The sequence below is a fragment of the Mauremys mutica genome, chromosome 9 (assembly GCF_020497125.1).
Source record: "Mauremys mutica isolate MM-2020 ecotype Southern chromosome 9, ASM2049712v1, whole genome shotgun sequence".
NCBI lineage: Eukaryota > Metazoa > Chordata > Testudines > Geoemydidae > Mauremys > Mauremys mutica.
Window position 1 is genome coordinate 42281763 of NC_059080.1, and position 19258 is coordinate 42301020.

General features: G+C 54.0%; 1 protein-coding gene across 2 annotated transcripts in view; it reads right to left on the bottom strand.

Moving 5' to 3' along the window:
- Positions 1–17772, bottom strand: part of BCORL1 (BCL6 corepressor like 1) — a 44871-nt gene extending 27099 nt beyond the window's left edge. The window contains exons 1-4 of one of the 2 annotated variants that reach the window (XM_045030435.1): positions 17617–17772; positions 9639–9777; positions 3291–3381; positions 407–2995 (exon numbers count right to left, since the gene is read on the bottom strand). In XM_045030435.1, coding sequence (XP_044886370.1) covers positions 407–2995; positions 3291–3381; positions 9639–9724 — 2766 coding nt within the window. In that variant the 5' untranslated portion in view covers positions 9725–9777; positions 17617–17772. Of the gene's footprint in view, positions 1–406; positions 2996–3290; positions 3382–9638; positions 9778–16558; positions 16641–17616 lie in introns of those variants that run through there. The other variant, XM_045030436.1, reaches the window with a different exon arrangement.
- Between the last annotated feature and the right edge of the window lie 1486 nt (positions 17773–19258).

Consider the following 19258-nt stretch of genomic DNA (forward strand, 5'->3'; position numbering starts at 1 on the left):
CAGCAGGAAGGGAAGGACCCCAGAATAGTGTCCCCCACTGCTAGCTGTATCAATACCTCTCAGTCCTGACCCACAGCCTTCCCAGCTACTCAGCTCCACCAATGCCCCTCAATCCCAACACTCTGCTATTCCAGTCATAAACCCAATGCCAGGCAATACTGAGATGCCTGGAATGAAAAGGCCCCTAGTGAGGTTCCCCAAACTCATCTCTTCACCCAGCTGCCAATCCCTCTTGCTGCCCCAATGATGGGTTCCTCTTCCTCCTTACACTGTTGTCCCCTCCCTCCCTTACTTTGGTTTTGACCCCCGATATTATTCTAGGAAGTATAGAGCCCCAGCACTAGAACTATCTGTGCCTGCCTCCTCCCGGGGGGCTGGTGACCCTCTTGAGTGGCTCCTCACCCACCTTCCATCCATGCAAGCTCCGGCTGCCCGACTTGCTTGGGGCCTCCTCTCCATCTCTGGCTCTGCACTTCAGTCTCTTGTGGGCCTGTTTGGCCCGCCCATCGTGTTGCCGTTTGGATTTGCAGCATAAGCTGCCCTCTTGTTTGATTTGCGCTGCTCCCTTGAGTTTGGTCTCTGGAAAGCCCTTGGGGGCTACCCCAGCTCGCAGACAAACCCCAGAGGCAAATGGCACATCACATTCCACTCGCTCCTTCTTGACCCTGCACAGGTCCACCTGGTGCATACACTGGGGGGCCTCCGAGGCTGGCTGCTCCCGGGCCACCTCACATCCCAGCTCCTTGCGTTGACTCTCCACAGGTGCAGCTGGCAGCTCAGAGGCTGTTTGCAGGCCTTGCTGATTGACTACAGGCAGGTCATGTGACAGATAGGCAGCTAACACTTGGTTTTTAGGTTTTGAGTCTCCTAACTGCTTGAGGCTACAGCTCCCTGGGGGAGCCTCAGTCTGTACAACACTATCTCTACCGGAGTCAGCCTCTGGTTCATCACACCCTTGGCTCCTGGAAGGGCTTTCTGCCTTCCCCTTTCCCTCACTTGCTTCCACAGTATTGGCCTGAAGAGATGGAGCTACAGCTATAGGGACTGGATTGATGGGCTCCTCACAGAACTTGGGCAAGGCCCTGCAGTTCTTGGCTTTGGACATGGCTTCCCATTCCAGAGACGGAAGTCTTGGCAGACCCTCTGGGACCTTGGAGGCTGCCATGCCAGACTCTACAGGCTGCATGCTGGGAAACACAGGGAGCTCGCCTGCACCAGATGGTTTGGAGGGGCCACTCTGATTCAGGGGCAGCTGTCCAGTTGTGGAGATGCCAATCGAAAGCAGAGGGGTCTGGTGATAGGGAGACCACCCAACAGGCAGAAGCTGGGGACTGGATGGTTTCCCATTAACTGGGCATCGGGGGTAAATGCTTCCCTGACCAGGATTCCAGAGAGATAGTTCTTTGGATTGGCACAATGAAGCCCCTGGGGCAACTCTGCCATAGAGGAACCGCCTACCTGGGTCCTGCTGACCCTCCACACTAGCCTGGCTGCCTTTTTTCCCAGAGGGTGGCCCAACATTTCGGGGGTCTCCCTGATCGATAATGGAAATGGGCTCCTGTTTGGGGAGGTGCTGTGGATCCCTGCTGAAGCTAATGCTGGAGTCTTTGCTGAGCAGTAGTGAGGCAGGCACTGGGTTGGCCACCCCCACGTAGGTGCCTGGAATGGTGCTAATCAGTGCAGTGGAGTTTTTCATCCAGGAGCCCTGCTCACCATTACGCAGGAAGTCAGGAAAAATTACTAAGGGAGGGTTGGTACCCAGGCATGAGGTGACACTGCTTCCTGCGCTCTGGGCTGCACGCTGGGACTTGGACAGGACCGTAGTGAGCACTGCCTTGCCACTGGTGTGCACCGGCGTTAGGATGGGCATGGGAGGTGTCTTACGCTGGCTCGGTGGAGGCAGCTTCTGGCGGTTGGATTTAGAGGACAGATCAAGAGGCATCTCACAACATTCTGGGAAGGAGACCATCTCACGCTCCAGCTGTGGGGGGGACTTCAGGGGAGAAAGCGAAGTGGTGGCCCCTTGAGCGACCTGCTCTGGAGCACCAGAGGCCCTAGTGTGCAGGCCAGTACCTGGTGGGGGAGCTGCACTCCCACATGATGCTGCCAGGGAAGGCTGGCTGGGTGACAGCGAAGAGCCCTCCATGGATGGGGAAGGGCCATCAACAGCTGCAGCAGTTTGTGTGCTGTTCCCACCTGAAGGTGAAGGGCAGCTCAGCTGGTTCACCTCCACAGACACCACTTTGGAGTCTGAAGGCAAGGGCCTGGCTACGGAGAAGGTACAGGGAAATGAGCACAGCTCAGGGGGAGCAATAATGCCTGGCGGGCCACGCTCCTGCAGGTAGGAGGGATGGACTGGGAGAGCAAGTGTGGAGGGGACCCCAAGGGGGCTTGGAAGAGTAGCCACACTGAGTGGCTGCCCACAGCTGGAGGGTGGGATATACACTAGGGGCTGGCTTGGGGCCAGAACTGCCCCGGGCTGAAAGGAGAGGGGCATTTTTTGCATAGCTGGGGCTTGAGATGTGGAAAAACACACTCTATTCAAGGTGAAGGTGGCTGGAGTGGATGCAAGGGTGTTGCAGCTGGAGGCAACCACAGGCAGTGTCTCCTCCACAGGCACTCCTGCCTCTTGTGTTTCAGCATTCAGGGTGCTCTTCTCTTTCCCAGCATGTTCACTGTCTGGAGCATTGGGGCAGGCAGGAGAAGCATCAGCTTGCTTGTCACCGTGAAGATCTGCAGGTGTCCAGGCGTTGTCAGTGCTGCTGCTCTCAGGCTCCACAGCTCCCAGGACTGCGGGCTCCAGCTCTCTGCCATCTCCCTGGTTTGCCAGAGGGCCCAGCACATTATCTTCTATCACTGCTTGTCCAGCACACTCTGGTTTCGAGTAGGGTTTGGGTGGCTGCTCTTCCAGCTTGGGCCCAAGTTTTTCCTCCACGCTGCTATTTGCATCCAGCCCCTGGGCATTGCTGCCACCGCTGACTGCTGTGAGCTCCACCTGCAATGAGAAAGGGAGAAGGGACACCCTGGAAGCTGAGCCAACATTTCCCAACGGGAAGGGCTGCTCCCTCTCTCCGCTAGGTCTCTATGGGACAGAGAGAAGCCCACAGGAAAGGGGAGCAGTGCTGCTTCCAGGCCCTGCACTCCTGCCTTCCACAGTCTCCGGCCCTGCACACCATACTGTCACAAGGCACTCGTCACTTGGGTCCAGGTCAGGATCAAACTCCCACGCATGGCCCCTTCCATCACAGTCCTTGGCTCCTCAGCCTAGCCACTCTGCACAAGGAGCTCACCTTGGAAAGGCTGCTGCTGACGCAAAATTCCTGGGACCCCAAGTGCTGGGAGCTGCTCTTGTTAGACTCCTCATCAGAAAGCGGGGCTCTCCTATGACAGAGATGAGACAAGACAAGGGAGGCACAATGAACCCCAGCGGCACTCTCCTAGCCCACTGTTAGCTCCGTGCTGCACACAGGGCTGCGAGTCAGAAGGGGGTTGCTGGCCATAGGGGAGTAGGGACTCCTACCCTAGAGCCTAAATCCCTGCCTCTCCAGGCTCGCCCCTGTGCTACTTTCCAACCTCCCAAATTCAGCACAGCAGACACACCTTGGAGAGCCAGACAGACAGAGACTGCCTGCCCTGCCCTCAGGTGCACAGGTAGTGGGGGCCAGGGATCCCTCTAAAGCCAGGTCTCGGGAAACAGCCGGCAGGTAATTTTTAGGCTACTGCCCCTTTAAGAAGGAGATGGAAAGCACTGGCTTAAAAGTTCCATGGCAGTTGGGAAGTGACAGTTGGCAAATGAAGCTGCAGAGTGGGGGATGGGGAGACCCACAAAATGACCATCACCCGAAGGGCAGGGAGCTGGCCCACCCCCCCAACACCAACCCTCCAGTGCTCCCCACGAACTCCTGCCTGCCAGTCCTACCTTCCACCACCACCACCCCCAAACTGGCTCCATCCCCTCCCCAAACTGGCAGTCCCACCTTCTCCCAATCCTGCCCCCCAGAGCCTCCCCTCCCCCAACTCGGCAGTCCCACCTTTCCCCGAGCCTCCCCTCCCCGAACCCAGCAGTCCCTCCTGCCCCCCAGAGCCTCCCCTCCCCCAACCCGGCAGTCCCACCTTTCCCCGAGCCTCCCCTCCCCCCAACCCGGCAGTCCCACCTTTCCCCCAGAGCCTCCCCTCCCCCCAACCCGGCAGTCCCACCTTCCCCCAATCCTCCCCTCCCCCAACCCGGCAGTCCCACCTTTCCCCGAGCCACCCCTCTCCGAGCCTCCCCTCTCCCAGCCCGGCAGTCCCTCCTGCCCCCGAGCCTCCCCTCCTCCAACCCGGCAGTCCTGCCTTTCCCCCAGAGCCTCCCCTCCCCCAACCCAGCAGTCCCTCCTGCCCCCCTAGAGCCTCCCCTCCCCCAACCCAGCAGTCCCTCCTGCCCCCCAGAGCCTCCCCTCCCCCAACCCGGCAGTCCCTCCTGCCCCCCAGAGCCTCCCCTCCCCCAACCCAGCAGTCCCTCCTGCCCCCCACAGCCTCCCCTCCCCCAACCCAGCAGTCCCACCTTTCCCCGAGCCTCCCTTCCCCCAACCCAGCAGTCCCTCCTGCCCCCCAGAGCCTCCCCTCCCCCCAACCCGGCAGTCCTGCCTTTCCCCCAGAGTCTCCCCTCCCCCCAACCCAGCAGTCCCACCTTCCCCCAATCCTCCCCTCCCCCAACCCCGGCAGTCCCTCCTGCCCCCCAGAGCCTCCCCTCCCCCAACCCGGCAGTCCCACCTTCCCCCAATCCTCCCCTCCCCCAACCCTGGCAGTCCCACCTTCCCCCAATACCACCTCCCCAGAACCTGCCCCCCACTTGGCAGTCCCACCTTCCCCCAATGCCCCCCTAAAACTCCCCTCCCCGCTTATAATCTCATCATCCCCCAACTCCCCCTCCTGACCACAATCCCTCCCTCCCCCAGCCCTGCCCCATACAATCCCCCCAGGTCCAGTCCCGCCTGCCCCAAACTCATTCAGAGTTCTCACCCTCTCCCAGCCTCATGTTCTTGTTCATGTCCTCTTCTCCCCATTTGCACATTCTAGGTCTGCCCACCCCACAGCCCACTCTCCCATCTGCAACCCCCAACTTCCAATCCTGCCCTCCACCCCAGCCTCACATTCCTATCGCACCCACCCTCCCAGTCTCTCTCACACACCCACATATTACAACTGTTGTTCATTCCTCACCCACCAGGCATACTACCCCGATTCCTCTCACGTGCCCACCCCTACATCCTCCAGCCACACACTAATCAGTAACCCTGGTTCTGGTCCAAAACCAAATCCCCCGACAGATAATTTTAATTCCACACCCACCCAGTATACCAGTCTTATCCCCTCTACATTCCGCCCAGAACCATCTACACTTCTCACCTATAGTTTCTCTTCCCACCTGTACGCTAGTGTCAGTCATGTCCCCGCTTCATAGACCCTTCAGATAGCTGCGGAGTCCTGTCACTGCTCCAGGAGCCTGAGCACATTCAGCTCTATTGCTCCCCTCCAGCCTCAAAGCAGGAGACACCTAGGGCCTGGAGTGTGTGTTTGGAGCTTTAACCCCTTATCCTTCACAAGACAGAAAGAGGGCAGTTCACTCCTTCAAATAAAGGAGTTCCTCAGGTGGAAAGTGTGAATTCAGAGTAAGGACCATGATCATATCCAAGGAAAGGAGATATGAGGGGGGAGGCCAATGGCAACAATTGTGCACATGATATGGTCACACTGGAGAGATGGAAACAAGCAATACTTCTGTCTAAGTCAACATCTGAACCAGGAGCTGGTCCGATGGGAGAGAGCATGGTGCCCAGCACAGGGTTCAATATCATAAGATGGTTTGAGGCCCCACCCTAATGTTTTCTGTCTGCTGACACAACAGCCTGTGAGCGTTAACTACAGGGAAAGCCAGTGGGGGCAGAATAAACACTGTGATGCTGGTAGTCTTTTCTTTCTCCCCTTGTCTGCTATCACAGGGATTAAGCGATGCAAACCTCCAACCCCATCGCTCCAGTGTCCAGTACTGGTACTCTGCTCTCTTGGCCATCCTAAGGTTGCCCTCAAAGGGATAAAATGGCTGAAGTTGTATGCTTGAGTAATGACCTTCAGGTTTAAACATCCAGGTAAGGCAAGCATCCTGGTATTGGCCCATTACACCTGTTCCTTTTCAGATGCTCTCAGTATCATGACCCCACACCAGCTCCCGCACCTCATGGCACAGCTATGTTACAAATGCAATGCTGGTCTTCCCCACAGCTGCACTAGTTCCCTTGTGCTATGGCAAAAGTACAGCACCTCGCATAGGCCCCTGCGCCCTTCCCACTAGACATCATCCTTGCTGTTATTTACAAACATAATTTGACATGGATTTCTTAAACCTGGATTTCCCGAGTTATTCAGGCCACAAAAGGCTTAAGAGGATTGTTAATAATAAGGGAAGATCAGGTTTCTGCAATAGGCAGCAGCAGCAAGATCCAGAGGGCAGCTGAGAGGTGATGAGATGGGGAGCGGCTGGAATTGCAAGAGAATGACCCTTAGAACTAATGCCTGAGATAGGCTTTTAGTAGTCTGTAACCCAGGAAAACATAGCTCCTGCTTCTTGCCCAGTTTGCTAGCCAGAGTGGTGGAGGAAGGAGGGTGGAACATGCCCAAGGTCAGTCAGGTAGGATTTGTAGCCAGGCCACGTATTCTACCCAGCAGAGCTTGTGGGCTACTACCCAGCAGGCATGTATGTTCTGGTACTGCCACAGAGCTGGGCAGGGATGGAACTCGTCAGCACCTCAGGTCTGAGCTGGCCTCCCCAGTGTCCTCCTGTGAGACATCTAAATTGCATTAACTGTGAGGCTGGGGGCTTTTGAAAACGTGCAAGAGCGGTATCGACAGTGCCAGCGTTCCCCTTGCACTCCTGCCAGAAGGCCATAAAGCTGGAGCCTTGGTATGCCAGGAAAGGCAGAGTTAAGGGGATTTTTTCGACCCTGCCCCACTGAAATGCTGAGAGGGGCCAAAAACCTCATGGCCCTTACCTCAACTATTGTCCCATGGGATCTCTGCCAAAAAGCAGCACAGGCCTTGAGCCCAGGGAGGCTCTGGAGGAGTTGGATGGGATCAGTGAAAGAGCAGAGGTGTTAGGGAGCTGAGACCTTGGCCAGGCAGGCATCTCCGTGACAACAAGCTGGATAACTGGCACAGAGAGCTTCCTATGCACTATGCAGCAGAGTTGGGAGCCCCGCTCTGGCTCCACCTCCTGCTCCAACGCCAATCCCGGCCCCATCGGAAACAGAGGCAGGGACGTGGCAAGGGCAGCAGGTGGAGCTAGAGCGCAGTTCCTGGCCCTGCAACAGCCCAGGCAGCTTCAACAATCAGGCCCAAGTGAGGGATTGAGCTAGTCAGTGAAGCCAAGCAGCTCCGGCATCCTAGGGCTCCAACAGGTGAGGGCAGCCTGCCTGCCAAAGAGGCATGTCCAACATCCCCCCTTGCCCCTCTCCCCCCCCCGCTCTCCAGGAGACCACCATCCCGTTCAAGCTGCCACAACATCATTCCCCCCGTCTTGGAGAGGAAGTGATTCCCTTCCCCCAGGGCAGCACCTGTCTCAAAAGGCTCAGCAGATCAGCACACCCAGGCTGGTGATGCACAGGTTAATTGCTGGTTGGGAGCCCGGACAAGGAACTGAGCTGGCCACTCAGCTTCTAAGATAGCCTTGGGGCGAGCACCCCCTCTTGTTCCTGCCACTGTCACAAAAGCCAAACTAGCAGCCTGCTCTTCTGAAAGCTAATGGAGATGCAAACTACTTTGTTTGTCATACTGCTGGGGAGGGGAGGGAGACTCTGGTGCAGGCAAAAGGGGCCAGAGAGTCAGCCCCGGAGACTGAGGTCTTCTCCTTAGCCCCAGAGCACATACAACCTGGGCAGTGGAGGAACAAACTGCACCCACACTGTTCACTGCCAGCGTTCCTCACCCTGGCCTTAGGGAAGCCACTTCTTGGTACAGAGAGAGCTTAGGTTCCATGGTCCCTTAGCCTCTCCAAGAGACAGCCAGGAAGGGAGCCAGCTGGGACAGTGATTTCTGTGATGTGAAACTTTGTCCAGGAAGGAAATGGAATGAGTGTTCCCCCAAATGATTATCCCCACCCACCTGCTTTACATAGGGGCCAACAACTGGTAAAAAAAATCCCACCATTCAGTTACAATCAACCTGGTTTGTCTGTCTTGATTTAATCTTGGATTCAGGCTGTTTGGTATTTCTGTTAAGTTGCCTAGACCCCTTAGTGCTCAGGTGCCTGAAACACTGAAATTTATTAGGATCAAGAAGTAGGCCTGCATAGTCTTTATCAAGGGGTAACTAAGATGAGAGGCCATACATTACTTGCCAAAATCTCCCTTACCCCACTGTTCTTCTGCCTATCTGTTGTAGCAAGTATCAGCATTCCTAATGCCTGAGACCCTACCATCCCAAATCCAGGACAGTCTGCACCACACACAGCTCATTTTAGTCCATATAACATGACCTTTCTAACCCCCCTAGAGCGTTTGCCACAGCTGAAAAAGCTCCACTGCATCCTGGCACCAGGGAGGCCACAAGCTGGCCAGTTCTGAGCACAACACCTGAGAACTGCACGATTAGACAGGTGCTAATGCTGTGGGTTCGGAGGGGACTGCCAGGGCAAGGAAATGGGATAGGTCAGGACTCCTGCAAGAAGCAGGTCTTGACCAACTGCTAATCTTCCCTAGTCCCTATCCTGTGGTGTTCATGCAACTCACCTATCCAATCACCTGATCCAGTGGCTCTCAACCTTTCCAGACTACTGTACCCCTTTCAGGAGTCTGATTTGTCTTGTGTACCCCAAGTTTCACCTCACAAACTACTTGCTTACAAAATTATAGACATAAAAATACAAGTGTCACAGCACACTATTAATGAAAAATTGCTGACTTCCGCATTTTGTCTGTATGAAATTTTAGTTTGTTCTGACTTCGCTAGTGCTTTCTATGTAGCCTGTTGTAAAACTAGGCAAATATCTACATGAGTTGATGTACCCCCTGGAAGATCCCTGCATACCCCTAGGGGTACACATACCCCTGGTTGAGTACCACTGATCTAATCTGCACTGCCCATGCAAATGTACTGGAAACACTTCTCAGTTACCTAGTCTGTACTGTCCACGTAGCCCTCTTCCCAGGTCCCAACCTGTCAGGCTCTATGGCAATCAGCTGAGAGCACAAATCCAACAAAGTCAAAGAGGAAAGGTACAGCGGGTAACAACAATGCCATGAGCAGCCTTAACACTGGGGTAGCAAGGCAACAAGCAGCACCCTGGCTCCATACAGCTGGTGGTTCTTGCCCAGAAAGCAGAGAGCCTCCAGTATCATTCCCCTGCAAGCATTAGACCCTTTCTTTTTCTTGGGCATGGAACACAAGGACCATAAAGGAGACTTGACTGCCTAATGCATCCTTGTCCTACCCCTGTGCTCCTTATGAGCTCAGCCCTGTAACAGATAATAGGCTGATCCTACACTAGCCCCAAAGAGAACCACTAAACAGGATCCAGTATGCTTTCTGCTTCTAGCCTCTCCAATTCCCTGACCCAAGCTCCCTGCTTAAAGTCTTTCCCCTAACAAGCCACCCACGCACCTCACCTCTCCTCGTTGAGGCCACACATGCAAATCCGCTCTGCACTGGCCCAGTTATGCACCCCACTGTAGAGAGGTGCTGTAGAGATCATGACAGCTGCTCACCACCAACCAGGACCTGCTGGGGCTCACGGGGCCACTCTGCCTGCAAAGACAAAACAAAGAGTCAGAAGCTGTTCCCTGGACACTGCATTCAATTCCATTCCTTGGAGTTCTCCAATGAAGTTGTGAGTCTGTGGTACAGATCAGAGAGGTCATCTGCATGCCAGATCACTGAGAAAAGGAGAGGGCAATACCTCCTCCTTACCTGCCATCTGCAGGTTCATTTCCATGCAGCTGGGGTACATCGTTTGAGCGGCTACAAGTCTGTTTGCAAAGAGCCCTCAGGAGAGGAGTACACTCAGGGCTGGGACAATACACAAGGCTTACACTCATGCTAGGATTTTTCACCAAACCCATTCAATCTGTAGTAGGACTTGGCCTCCCCCAAAAGCGCTCTGTGCAGACACCTCTTCATCCCCCAAGAAAGTCTCCCAGACACTGCAGGCAGGCAAAAGGCAGCTTTACCCAAGACAACAGACTTATAAAGCCACAGAATTGTCCAATCTTTTATATTTCTCTATCAATCACCACCAACCAGCTCAGGAGACAATTGTACAAAGAGGAAGATGACTGTTCAGGCAATCAAGTGCCTAGGGTACACCTGCATGGGACCAATGCGGAGTATGTGTGGGGCACTGCTTGACAAACGTTGCAGGGCTTTCACCACTAGAATTTCACTTTACTATTGTTAGGAAGTGGCAGGCATTCTTAGAGGTTAGAGACAGAAAGTAGAGCAGAACCCTGAGATTTGTGAGTCAGCCAAGATGCCAGCCTCTGTGATGGAATTTTTCAGGGGAAGACATGCCTGCCATTGCAGTAGCGTTGTCTCATTGAGCACTTCAAGAGCCGGGCTGCTTCTTGAGTCCCATCATTCAGGAGAATCAATTGAGCTAAACAGAAATAGAGCAATGAGGGAGGGGAAGGATCTGAAGTGCATGGCCAGCAGGAGCAGGCTAGGTTAGACTGGGCAGGAGAGATTAAGGAGGCAGTGACATTATCAGAAAGGTTCCTGTTTCGGAGATGTTATATATATGAAGCAAAAGAGGTACAAATGGACAGCATACTTGGGAGAGCAGGAAGGAAATCTAAAGACAGCATGTGATCCAAAGTCTTATATAGTTTTTTCTGTCATGACATGTCAGATGGACACAAGTTCTTAGTAGGACAAGGAGCAGTCTGTAGTATCAGTCCACACTGGAATCCGTTGTATAGGGATAAGACGACTGAAGGTTTGGGGAATCAGATGGAAAGCTAAAAAACTGAAGGTGTTCTCAGAACATACTGCCTGCTGATTCAGTGCCAGGTATGAACACACCTGGTACACACAGGCACAGTCTAGGTCAGTGGGGTGTTTCTGGGACTCCTTTGGGAAGAGACAAGGGCCATAGAAGCAGGAGGAACCAGAGAAATACCAGTATACTGGCTGAGGGAACAGAGTGAGCCACAGATGAGGGAAAGAGTTTAGATGAGCAGGCAGAGACTGCAGAGAGGAGAAGCTACCCAGAAGTCAGGAAATGAGAGGAAGCAGCAGCCAAAATAAACACACCTGGAAAGGGAAGAAATACTAAGCAATTAAATGGGTACCTGGGCTGAGTGCAAGACCCCCAAAAACTGGGTTGTATCCAGAAAGAATGAAAGGTCACTTGGGGTGGGAAGAGGCGGAGTCTTGCAATGGTTGGAGAGAAATGCAAGAACCCAAGGAAATAGGGGAACAAACAATCTGCGGGGATTTCACCATCCTGGGCTGAACTGAAAGAAGGGAAAGGGAAAGCGTATGACAGTGAGGGTACAATGGTAGCATAGATATTTTAGGAGCGCTCCAAGAGAATCTTGTGTGGGAGCAGGGAGAGACATGTACCACTGTGCTAAACAGAATGGAAATTTGGGACAAGACTGAACTAGGAAACCTCCAGGAAAGCACTGATGGGGCAGAACCATGGTGGCTTGAAATTAAAGATGCCAAGAGAGAAGGTTGATAGAAAGATTTCACAAGCAGTTACAACAAACAGCACATTTTGAGTGCATGAGGAAGAAGAGGTCAATGATGGAACCTGCAGGGCCTCTAGGAGAAAGTTACGAACATGTAATGACAGAACTGACATTGTTAAATGAATTCTTGATTTCTGTTATTCGAGGAGGATGCAAGACACATGTCAAAGGCAGACATTTCCCAGGGAATGAAGAAGAAATAGGGAGGGAAATTAGAATCCCAACCAAGAGAAGGGATCAAGGCATTCAAATGTAGAGACAAAATAAAACAGCTGACTCAGGTGGTTTCAAACCCCAATTCCAGAGGAAGCAACAAAAGAATCAGAGAGCCCTCAGCAGAAGGTGCCAGGTGCAGAGATAATTCTATCTGAGAAACACAGGGCAGAGCCACCACTCCCTTAGACACTACTGAGCTATTCTGGAATAACTCTGTAGACATACTCTAACTCGGGTTTATATCCTAGAGAAGACCAGGCAGTTGTATTTTTAACATGAGTTATCAGATCAAATTTATGACTGTACAGGGGCCGAGGGTTTAACTCAACCTGTTAACTCATGTTAAACTAACTGCCTTGTCTTCATTAGGATTGTAACTCAAGTCAGCCAACTTGAGTTTAGAACACTTTTTTTTTAATAGTGAAAACAAGCCCTGAGTGCACTCTCCCTTCTTCCTAGCAGAGGACGCATCTGCACTAAGATCTGGTCCACATACAGTTTTTGTACCAATTTAACTATGTTGGTTGGGGGCATGATTTTCTACCAAAGCAGTTACGTTGGTACAGTCCCCTACTGTGGATGCAATTATACCAGTATAAAGTTGCCTTCTACTAGTATAGCATATTCCTATTCCCTTATGGAAATAAGCTATGCCAGTATAAGCACTCACATTAGGGATCTGTACTGCTTTAATTATACTAGTATAGTTTTTACTCACTTTACTGGTTCTACTTATACTGGTATACACATGTCCATGTATCAACAAGGTCTGAGAATTTTAGGAAATTCTCTGACCACTGCTATTGCACCAATCTGAACACTAGTGTAAAGCAGCTGCCAGCAGTTTACCACTGTTTCATCCAAGCCTTGCTCAGAGGAAGTACTAGACAGCAGGGTAGTAAAAACACTGACAGACAGTCTACACTAGCTTTCCCACCATTGCTATCACCAGGGGAGCCACACTAAAGTTCTCAGGGTAACAAAGAATTCTCTCTACTGGAGATTTGCCCAGTGGCCAGCCAGTGGTACAGGTGCACTAGTGCCATGCCTAGGGCAGACAGGCAAAGCCCCTGGGAGGCAAGATTTGCACCATTACAGCACATCCTGGTTAAGTAAGGGTAAGCTCCACCAGTGCCAGTAATGGCTCTGCTCGTCTGCACTAGGCATCTATACCAGAGGTTGTGACTGGTGCAAATTCCCAGTGTTAGCAAAGTGCAGGGCAATAATGTTCACTTCAGTACTTAACTTGGACCATTTCAATGCTAACATTATTTAACAGAGCAGACTGAGAAACACACTCAGCTGGAGTTCAGGTACTTGAAGAACACTGTAAACCCTGTCTGCCTGCTGTCCCTCCTTTTCCCCCTGTGATGGGCTCTCAGCCACTGCTTTCTCTAAAGTGGGGCACCCTAGAAGTCTGCCTTGACTGGAAGGAGACTGGGAACCATCAACCTTGAAATTTTTCTTTTTGATTTCCCAGCCTGTAGCAAGAACTACTGAGGGTGAGCACATGGATACTTTTTTTCTTTTTAAGGTGTTCTACGACTCATTTGGCCAGGGGGCACTGTGGAATGCCACAAAGGGTTGCACTTTGACCCTGGAAACACATGATAGCTGGGACTGGATATTGCAAATAAAATCTATGATCAAAATGTGGAATACATTAAAAGGGGGGTTCAAAACCTAAGCCCAATATGACATTTCTATTATATTTTTAAATTCCAGTGGAAACCACTGTTTTGAACAAATCAATGATCATCTATATAGGATGCAACCCAGATGCTTCTCCTGAGAACGTGACTGGACATGACTGTTAAAAAAAAAAAAAAGAAACAAACTTCACTAATTTTTAGCGAAGCTTAGAGAAATGTCAAAAGGAAACAAATTGCGTCAACAGTAATCACATTTACTTTTTTAAAATTTCAGTTTAACTATCTTTGATACCATTAGTAACAGAGGCAAAGAATTTTGTTTACCATATGTGATCTTTGAGGTGACAGTGCTTTGAAGTCCAAAATAAGCACAAATCCAAAGAGCTTCCAGAAATGTCCTAACACAAGGCTTCAGCTCCACCCACATTTCATACAAACCATTTAAACTAAACTGTTTGCAATAGAACTATAAAAACCCCTTGCAGCGGTCATACATGCAGGGCTGGCTTTAGGACGATTCCCCCGAATCGGGCCCCACGCCTAAGAGGGCCCCGCACCCACGCCTAAGAGGGCCCTGCATCCTAAAGAAGAACGCCTAACTTTAATTTTTACTCACCCGGCGGCAGTCCGGGTCTTCGGCGGCACTTCAGTGGCGGGTCCGGCAGGTCCTTCAGTGCCGCAGAAGACCCGGCGCGATTGAAGGACCTGCTGCCAAAGTGCCGCCGAAGACCCGGACCGCCGCCAGGTATCCAAATTGGGCCCTGCACTTCCTAAAGCTGGCCCTGCATACATGGGTCTTGAATCCAACTGGAAAAAAGTTTTAAAAAATGTAATATTGAATGCAAACCATATCATGTTAAAAGCAGATATGCATCCGACGAAGTGGTTATTCACCCACGAAAGCTCATGCTCCTATACGTCTGTTAGTCTATAAGGTGCCACAGGACTCTCTGTTGCTTTTACAGATCCAGACTAAAACGGCTACCCCTCTGATACTTCATATCATGTTACTTACCTTAAACAGTTTGGAAACTGTAGAGTGATAAAAAGTCATACCAATCTACAGCCAAATTCAGTCCCGGATAAGCCAGGCTACATCTACCATAGTCTTCAGTAGTAACATGCATGTTGCATTTGGCCTGCAGAGCAGATGATAATCTGGATCTAAACTTGGGTCTTCCATTCTGTTGCCTAGTATGACCACTGGCTACAGCTGTGCTGAGCTTGTGTGCATGTATCTGCCTGTGCCAGTTTAAAAACACACTAACTCTGATTTAAGTCATTGCAATGACCAGCATAATAAACAGAAACGTTCAATTAAAAAAAAATAAAAATACAGCCCTATTTGAACTAGGAAAGTTTCCTGAAAATTTAGCAATTTGTAAAAAGTACATCTTCCCTACTGGCTAAAGCTACAGCTAGTACCTAAGTCACTGACTGCAGCCTAACAAAAAAGCCTGTCCCTGTGGAAGGCTATCACAGCAGATTCTTAAGGGGGGTTTTAAAAAAAAAAAGGGGGGGGGGAGGGGAAAGGGATGGGGGGGGAGGGGGAAGGGATGGGGGGTGCCAAAAAGCCACCAAAAGGTGTAAAATCTTTGCAAAATCTCTGACATCGAAAGAAAACCACACATTGCACACAATCTTACAATCTTTTTAGTTTTCCCTGCCCATGACATATGATACTATCCCAAAGCATGCTCCCCCACCCCCAGTTCAGTCCTACCCTCTCAAAGTCCTCCATTAATTTATTCCTTTAAGATTTCGTTTACACTAGATTCAGTTTTCTAAAATTTCTCATAGCTGCTCTTTGCAGAGATAGCTGACATGTTGGTAAAAGTACTGGCAAAGGATCTATACTGATGGCAGCAATAGTGGGAAATATTAGGGCAAAAAAGCAAATGTAGATATAGCCTAAGGCCTCAAACCTGCAGAGGGATTCACATGGGCAAATCCTTTCATCCATGCAGATCCCATTGACTTTAACGGGACACCTCCCTCACGTCCCATGGACGCAGAGCCACAAGTATAGATTCCCTTGCAAAATCAGAACCAAAAGACTATCCCAACACTTCATATCTTGGTATGACCCCATAAGAGTCTATCCTGGTGCTCTCTCAAATCCACCATAAAAATCAAAGTTAAATTAAAGGAATCAATGTCCTCCCCAATAAGCCTAACGGTACGAAAGGCAGCTCTTCTGCTGAATTTGGTTATGTCTCAATACTCATCTTGTTATGGCCCATTCTTGTACGCTACATTCATCTGGGAGCCCTCTCCAGAAATTCCTCACTCCAAAACATTATTAATCACACCAGGAGCAAAGTGAAAGTAATGTTGAGTGCCAGCATGGACTAGGGCACCGCAGTAGGAATCAGGACACCTGAGTTCTGTTCCTAATCCTGCCCCTGACCTGCTGTGTGACTTTGGGCAAGTCCCTTTCCCTCTCTCTGCCTGCTTCCCCCTTACCTTTTGTCTGTCTAGTCTACTTAGATTGCAGGCTCTTTGGGGCAGAAACTGTCTCTGAGGCCTGGACTACACATAAGAGTTTTATTGGCATAGATATGTTGGCTGGTAGTGTGCGGGGCAGGGGGAATCACATCCCTAACCAATGTATCTATGCCAGCAAAAGCTCCAGTTGTAGATAGTTATACTGGCAAGAAGTTTTACAAGTATAGCTTATTTAGATTGAGGAACTGCTATAAGCGATGTCACCTAAAGAACTCCAATGCAGAAAGGTCTTACTATACATTTGTACAGTGCCTAGCACAATCCTGATTAGGCTCTTTAGACACTACTGTAATACCAATAAATAAAGGCACTTAATGTCACTCTCCCTTGCCCAGGCCTCTCTTTTGGGGTCTTGCCCAGAACAGTCCTCAATTCTGAGATGAAGGCTCCTAGATGAATGGGTACTGTCCTCTTTCAACAGTTGGCTCCTGCAGCTAGGTTGAGGAGAACTGATGATACCTGGGCACTGCTTTTCTCCCCACGTAGATGGCCACTAATCTGACTTTACTTCCTACAGCACCAACCTCCACAGAAGGAAGCCCTAAAAAAAAACAAAAAAAAAAAACCAAAAAATCATAAATTGCTGGCAGGAGACCAAACTCTGCCAACCAAGGGCCACCAGAGCAACATGCCAGGACTCCGAGGACCTAATTGGCAAAATATGGAGCTGACTAGTCTTATATTTAGTAGTGAGGTTCTGCCAGCCTAGAGAGATTACAGAATCCACTGGGGAGCAAGATGAAGCACTACAGGCTAGGACCTCGAGTCTCTGCTGGGCACCCCCTATGCAAGAGATTAGGTCGCTGGGGCCATGCTGCGAAACTCCAGGAGCCACGCCATCCAGTCCCGTTGTCTAAGGAGCGAGGGGCCAAGTCCGGGTCTCAGCTGTGTAGCCCTAGAACAACGTGCACATGCACGGAAGAGTCGGGATCAAAGCACGGAAGATTCCTATCCCCCCTGCGCCCCAAGAAGGGGCCCCTCAGGTCGAGGGGATGCACTCCGGGAGCTGGGGGTCCGTCCTCCGGCTAGATCTGGGAGCGGCAGGTGATGGGGCGCGAAGCGAGGAAGGAGCGGCGGCTACACGCGGGACGCGGAACCCGTCCCAGGTACGTGCAGAGGAGGCAGCAGCAGCTCCCCGCCGGGATCCCTCGGTGCCCAGCTACGCCGGCTCCAAGCTCGCAGCGCCTCCGCTGTCACAGCCTCCGCGATCCCCGTCCCCACCCTCCCCGTCCCCACCCTCCCCCGCTCCGGGATTCGCTGCCCTCCTCCCCGTCCCACTCCGGACGCTGCTCCCCCTCCCTCCCAGCCCAAGCCCCCAGCAGCGCCCGCTGCCCGGAGGGGGTCCCGGGGCCGGTCTCCATGGAGACCCAGCCGGAGGCGATGGGTCGGGCCGCCCGCTCGGCCGCTCGCTCGGTCCGGCTCCCCGGTGGTGGGTGCGGGGCGAACGGGCCCGGGGTGCCAGGGCAGCGGGGGCCGGGTGTCCGGAGCGGGGCGGCGAGGACGGGAGGGGCACGCACCTGTTCCCGAGCTGGGCAGGCAGCGGCGCTGCGGGCCGAGCCGGGCCCCTGCCCGAGGCGGCGGGTCGGACACTGGGCGCTGCGAGCGAGGGTTCGGCGGCGGAGACACTGGCAGCGGCAGCCGGAGTGTGAGGGCGAGAGGCAGCTGCCGCGGGGCCTGACGGGAAGTGTAGTCCAGCCGCCCGCCGCCCCCGCGCCCACTCGAGCTGGGCCAAGCCCTGGGGACTACAACTCCCAGGGTGCGCCGCGCCTAGCCCTGCCCGCACGGCTGGGGGGGGTCGGGTGTGCAGAGCCAGCCGAGTCCGGAGAGGGAGCGAGTGGGAGGGGGCTCCGCACCCAGCAGCGCAGCGCCGCGCAGTCGGGGGAGGGGGCTCCACGCCCGGGGAGGGGCTGGGCCTCTGAGCGCTGCACCCCGGGGAGGGGGGCCGAGCTCCAAAGCCGGGTCCGGGTCGGGGGGCTCCACACCCGGGGTGGGGAACCGCGCTCCACACCCGAGGGGGGTGGGTAGGCGCCCCACGCCCAGGGAGCGGGCTCTACCCAGCGAAGCGGGCTAAACTGGACGGGTGCTGCCGGGGGGCGGGGGCCACAGCCACGGGGACGACGCTCGGGGGACCAGGGCCGGCTGGGCTGACAGGAACTTCTCCCCGCGCTGCCCGGAGCCAGGCGCCCCCAGCCGGATCCCGCGCCCCGGGAGGGCAGGCACGGTCCCTCCGGCCCGGGCACGCAGGAGAACTCTCCGGCCCCTCGGGCAGCCCGCCGCCTCGCCTGTGTGGCGGGGATGCGCGGCCAGGCGCCCCCCGCCGGCCGGGCTTGACCCGAGCGCCCCGCCCGGGGAAGGGGTAGCGGCGTGTGGGCGGCTCACTTGCCTGGGGAGACGCGACACCGACCCACCCGCCCCGCCGTGCAGCGAACCGGCCCGCACCGCCTGACCCACCGCGCTCGGCCCGGCGCAGCCTGGCTGCGGAGCGCAAGTTCCTCAGCAGCCGCCGCCGCGCCCCCGCTCCGGGGCACCGAGCTCGCAGGCCGAGCCGAGGGCAACGCCCGGCCCTCCTCAGCACCCTGGGCAGCCCGGCCCCCGCGCCACGCCAGCGCCCTCCCGCGCCGCCGTCGCCCTCCACCGGAGAAGTGGGGATCTCGCCCCCGGTCCCCCGCAGGGCCCTGTCCCCCGCACCTAGGGCTTTGCACCGCACCGCCCTGTTTCCTCTGCCCCACCGCAGGGCCTTGGCCCCTCTGCTTCCCCCCCCCCCCCGAGGGCTCTGCGTTCCCCCAGCACAGCCTTGTCCTCTTTGCCCCCACATCTGTGCAGGGCCCTGCTACTTCTGTCTCCCACCCCACCCTCAGGCTCTGCCCCATACCCCTGCATAGCCTTATCCCCTCTGCCCCCCCTCCCCCCGGTTCAGGGCCCTGCCCCCTCTACCACAGAGCTCTGCCCCTTCACTGCACAGCCCTGTCCCCTTCCCCCCCATCCCAGGGGCGGCTCCAGGCCCCAGCACGCCAAGCGCGTGCTTGGGGCGGCATGCTGCGTGGGGCACTCTGCCGGTCGCCGGGGGAGGGGGGGCGGCAGGCGGCTCCGGTGGACCTCCTGCAGGCGTGCCTGCGGAGGGTCTGCTGGTCCCACAGCTCTGGTGGAGCATTCGCAGGC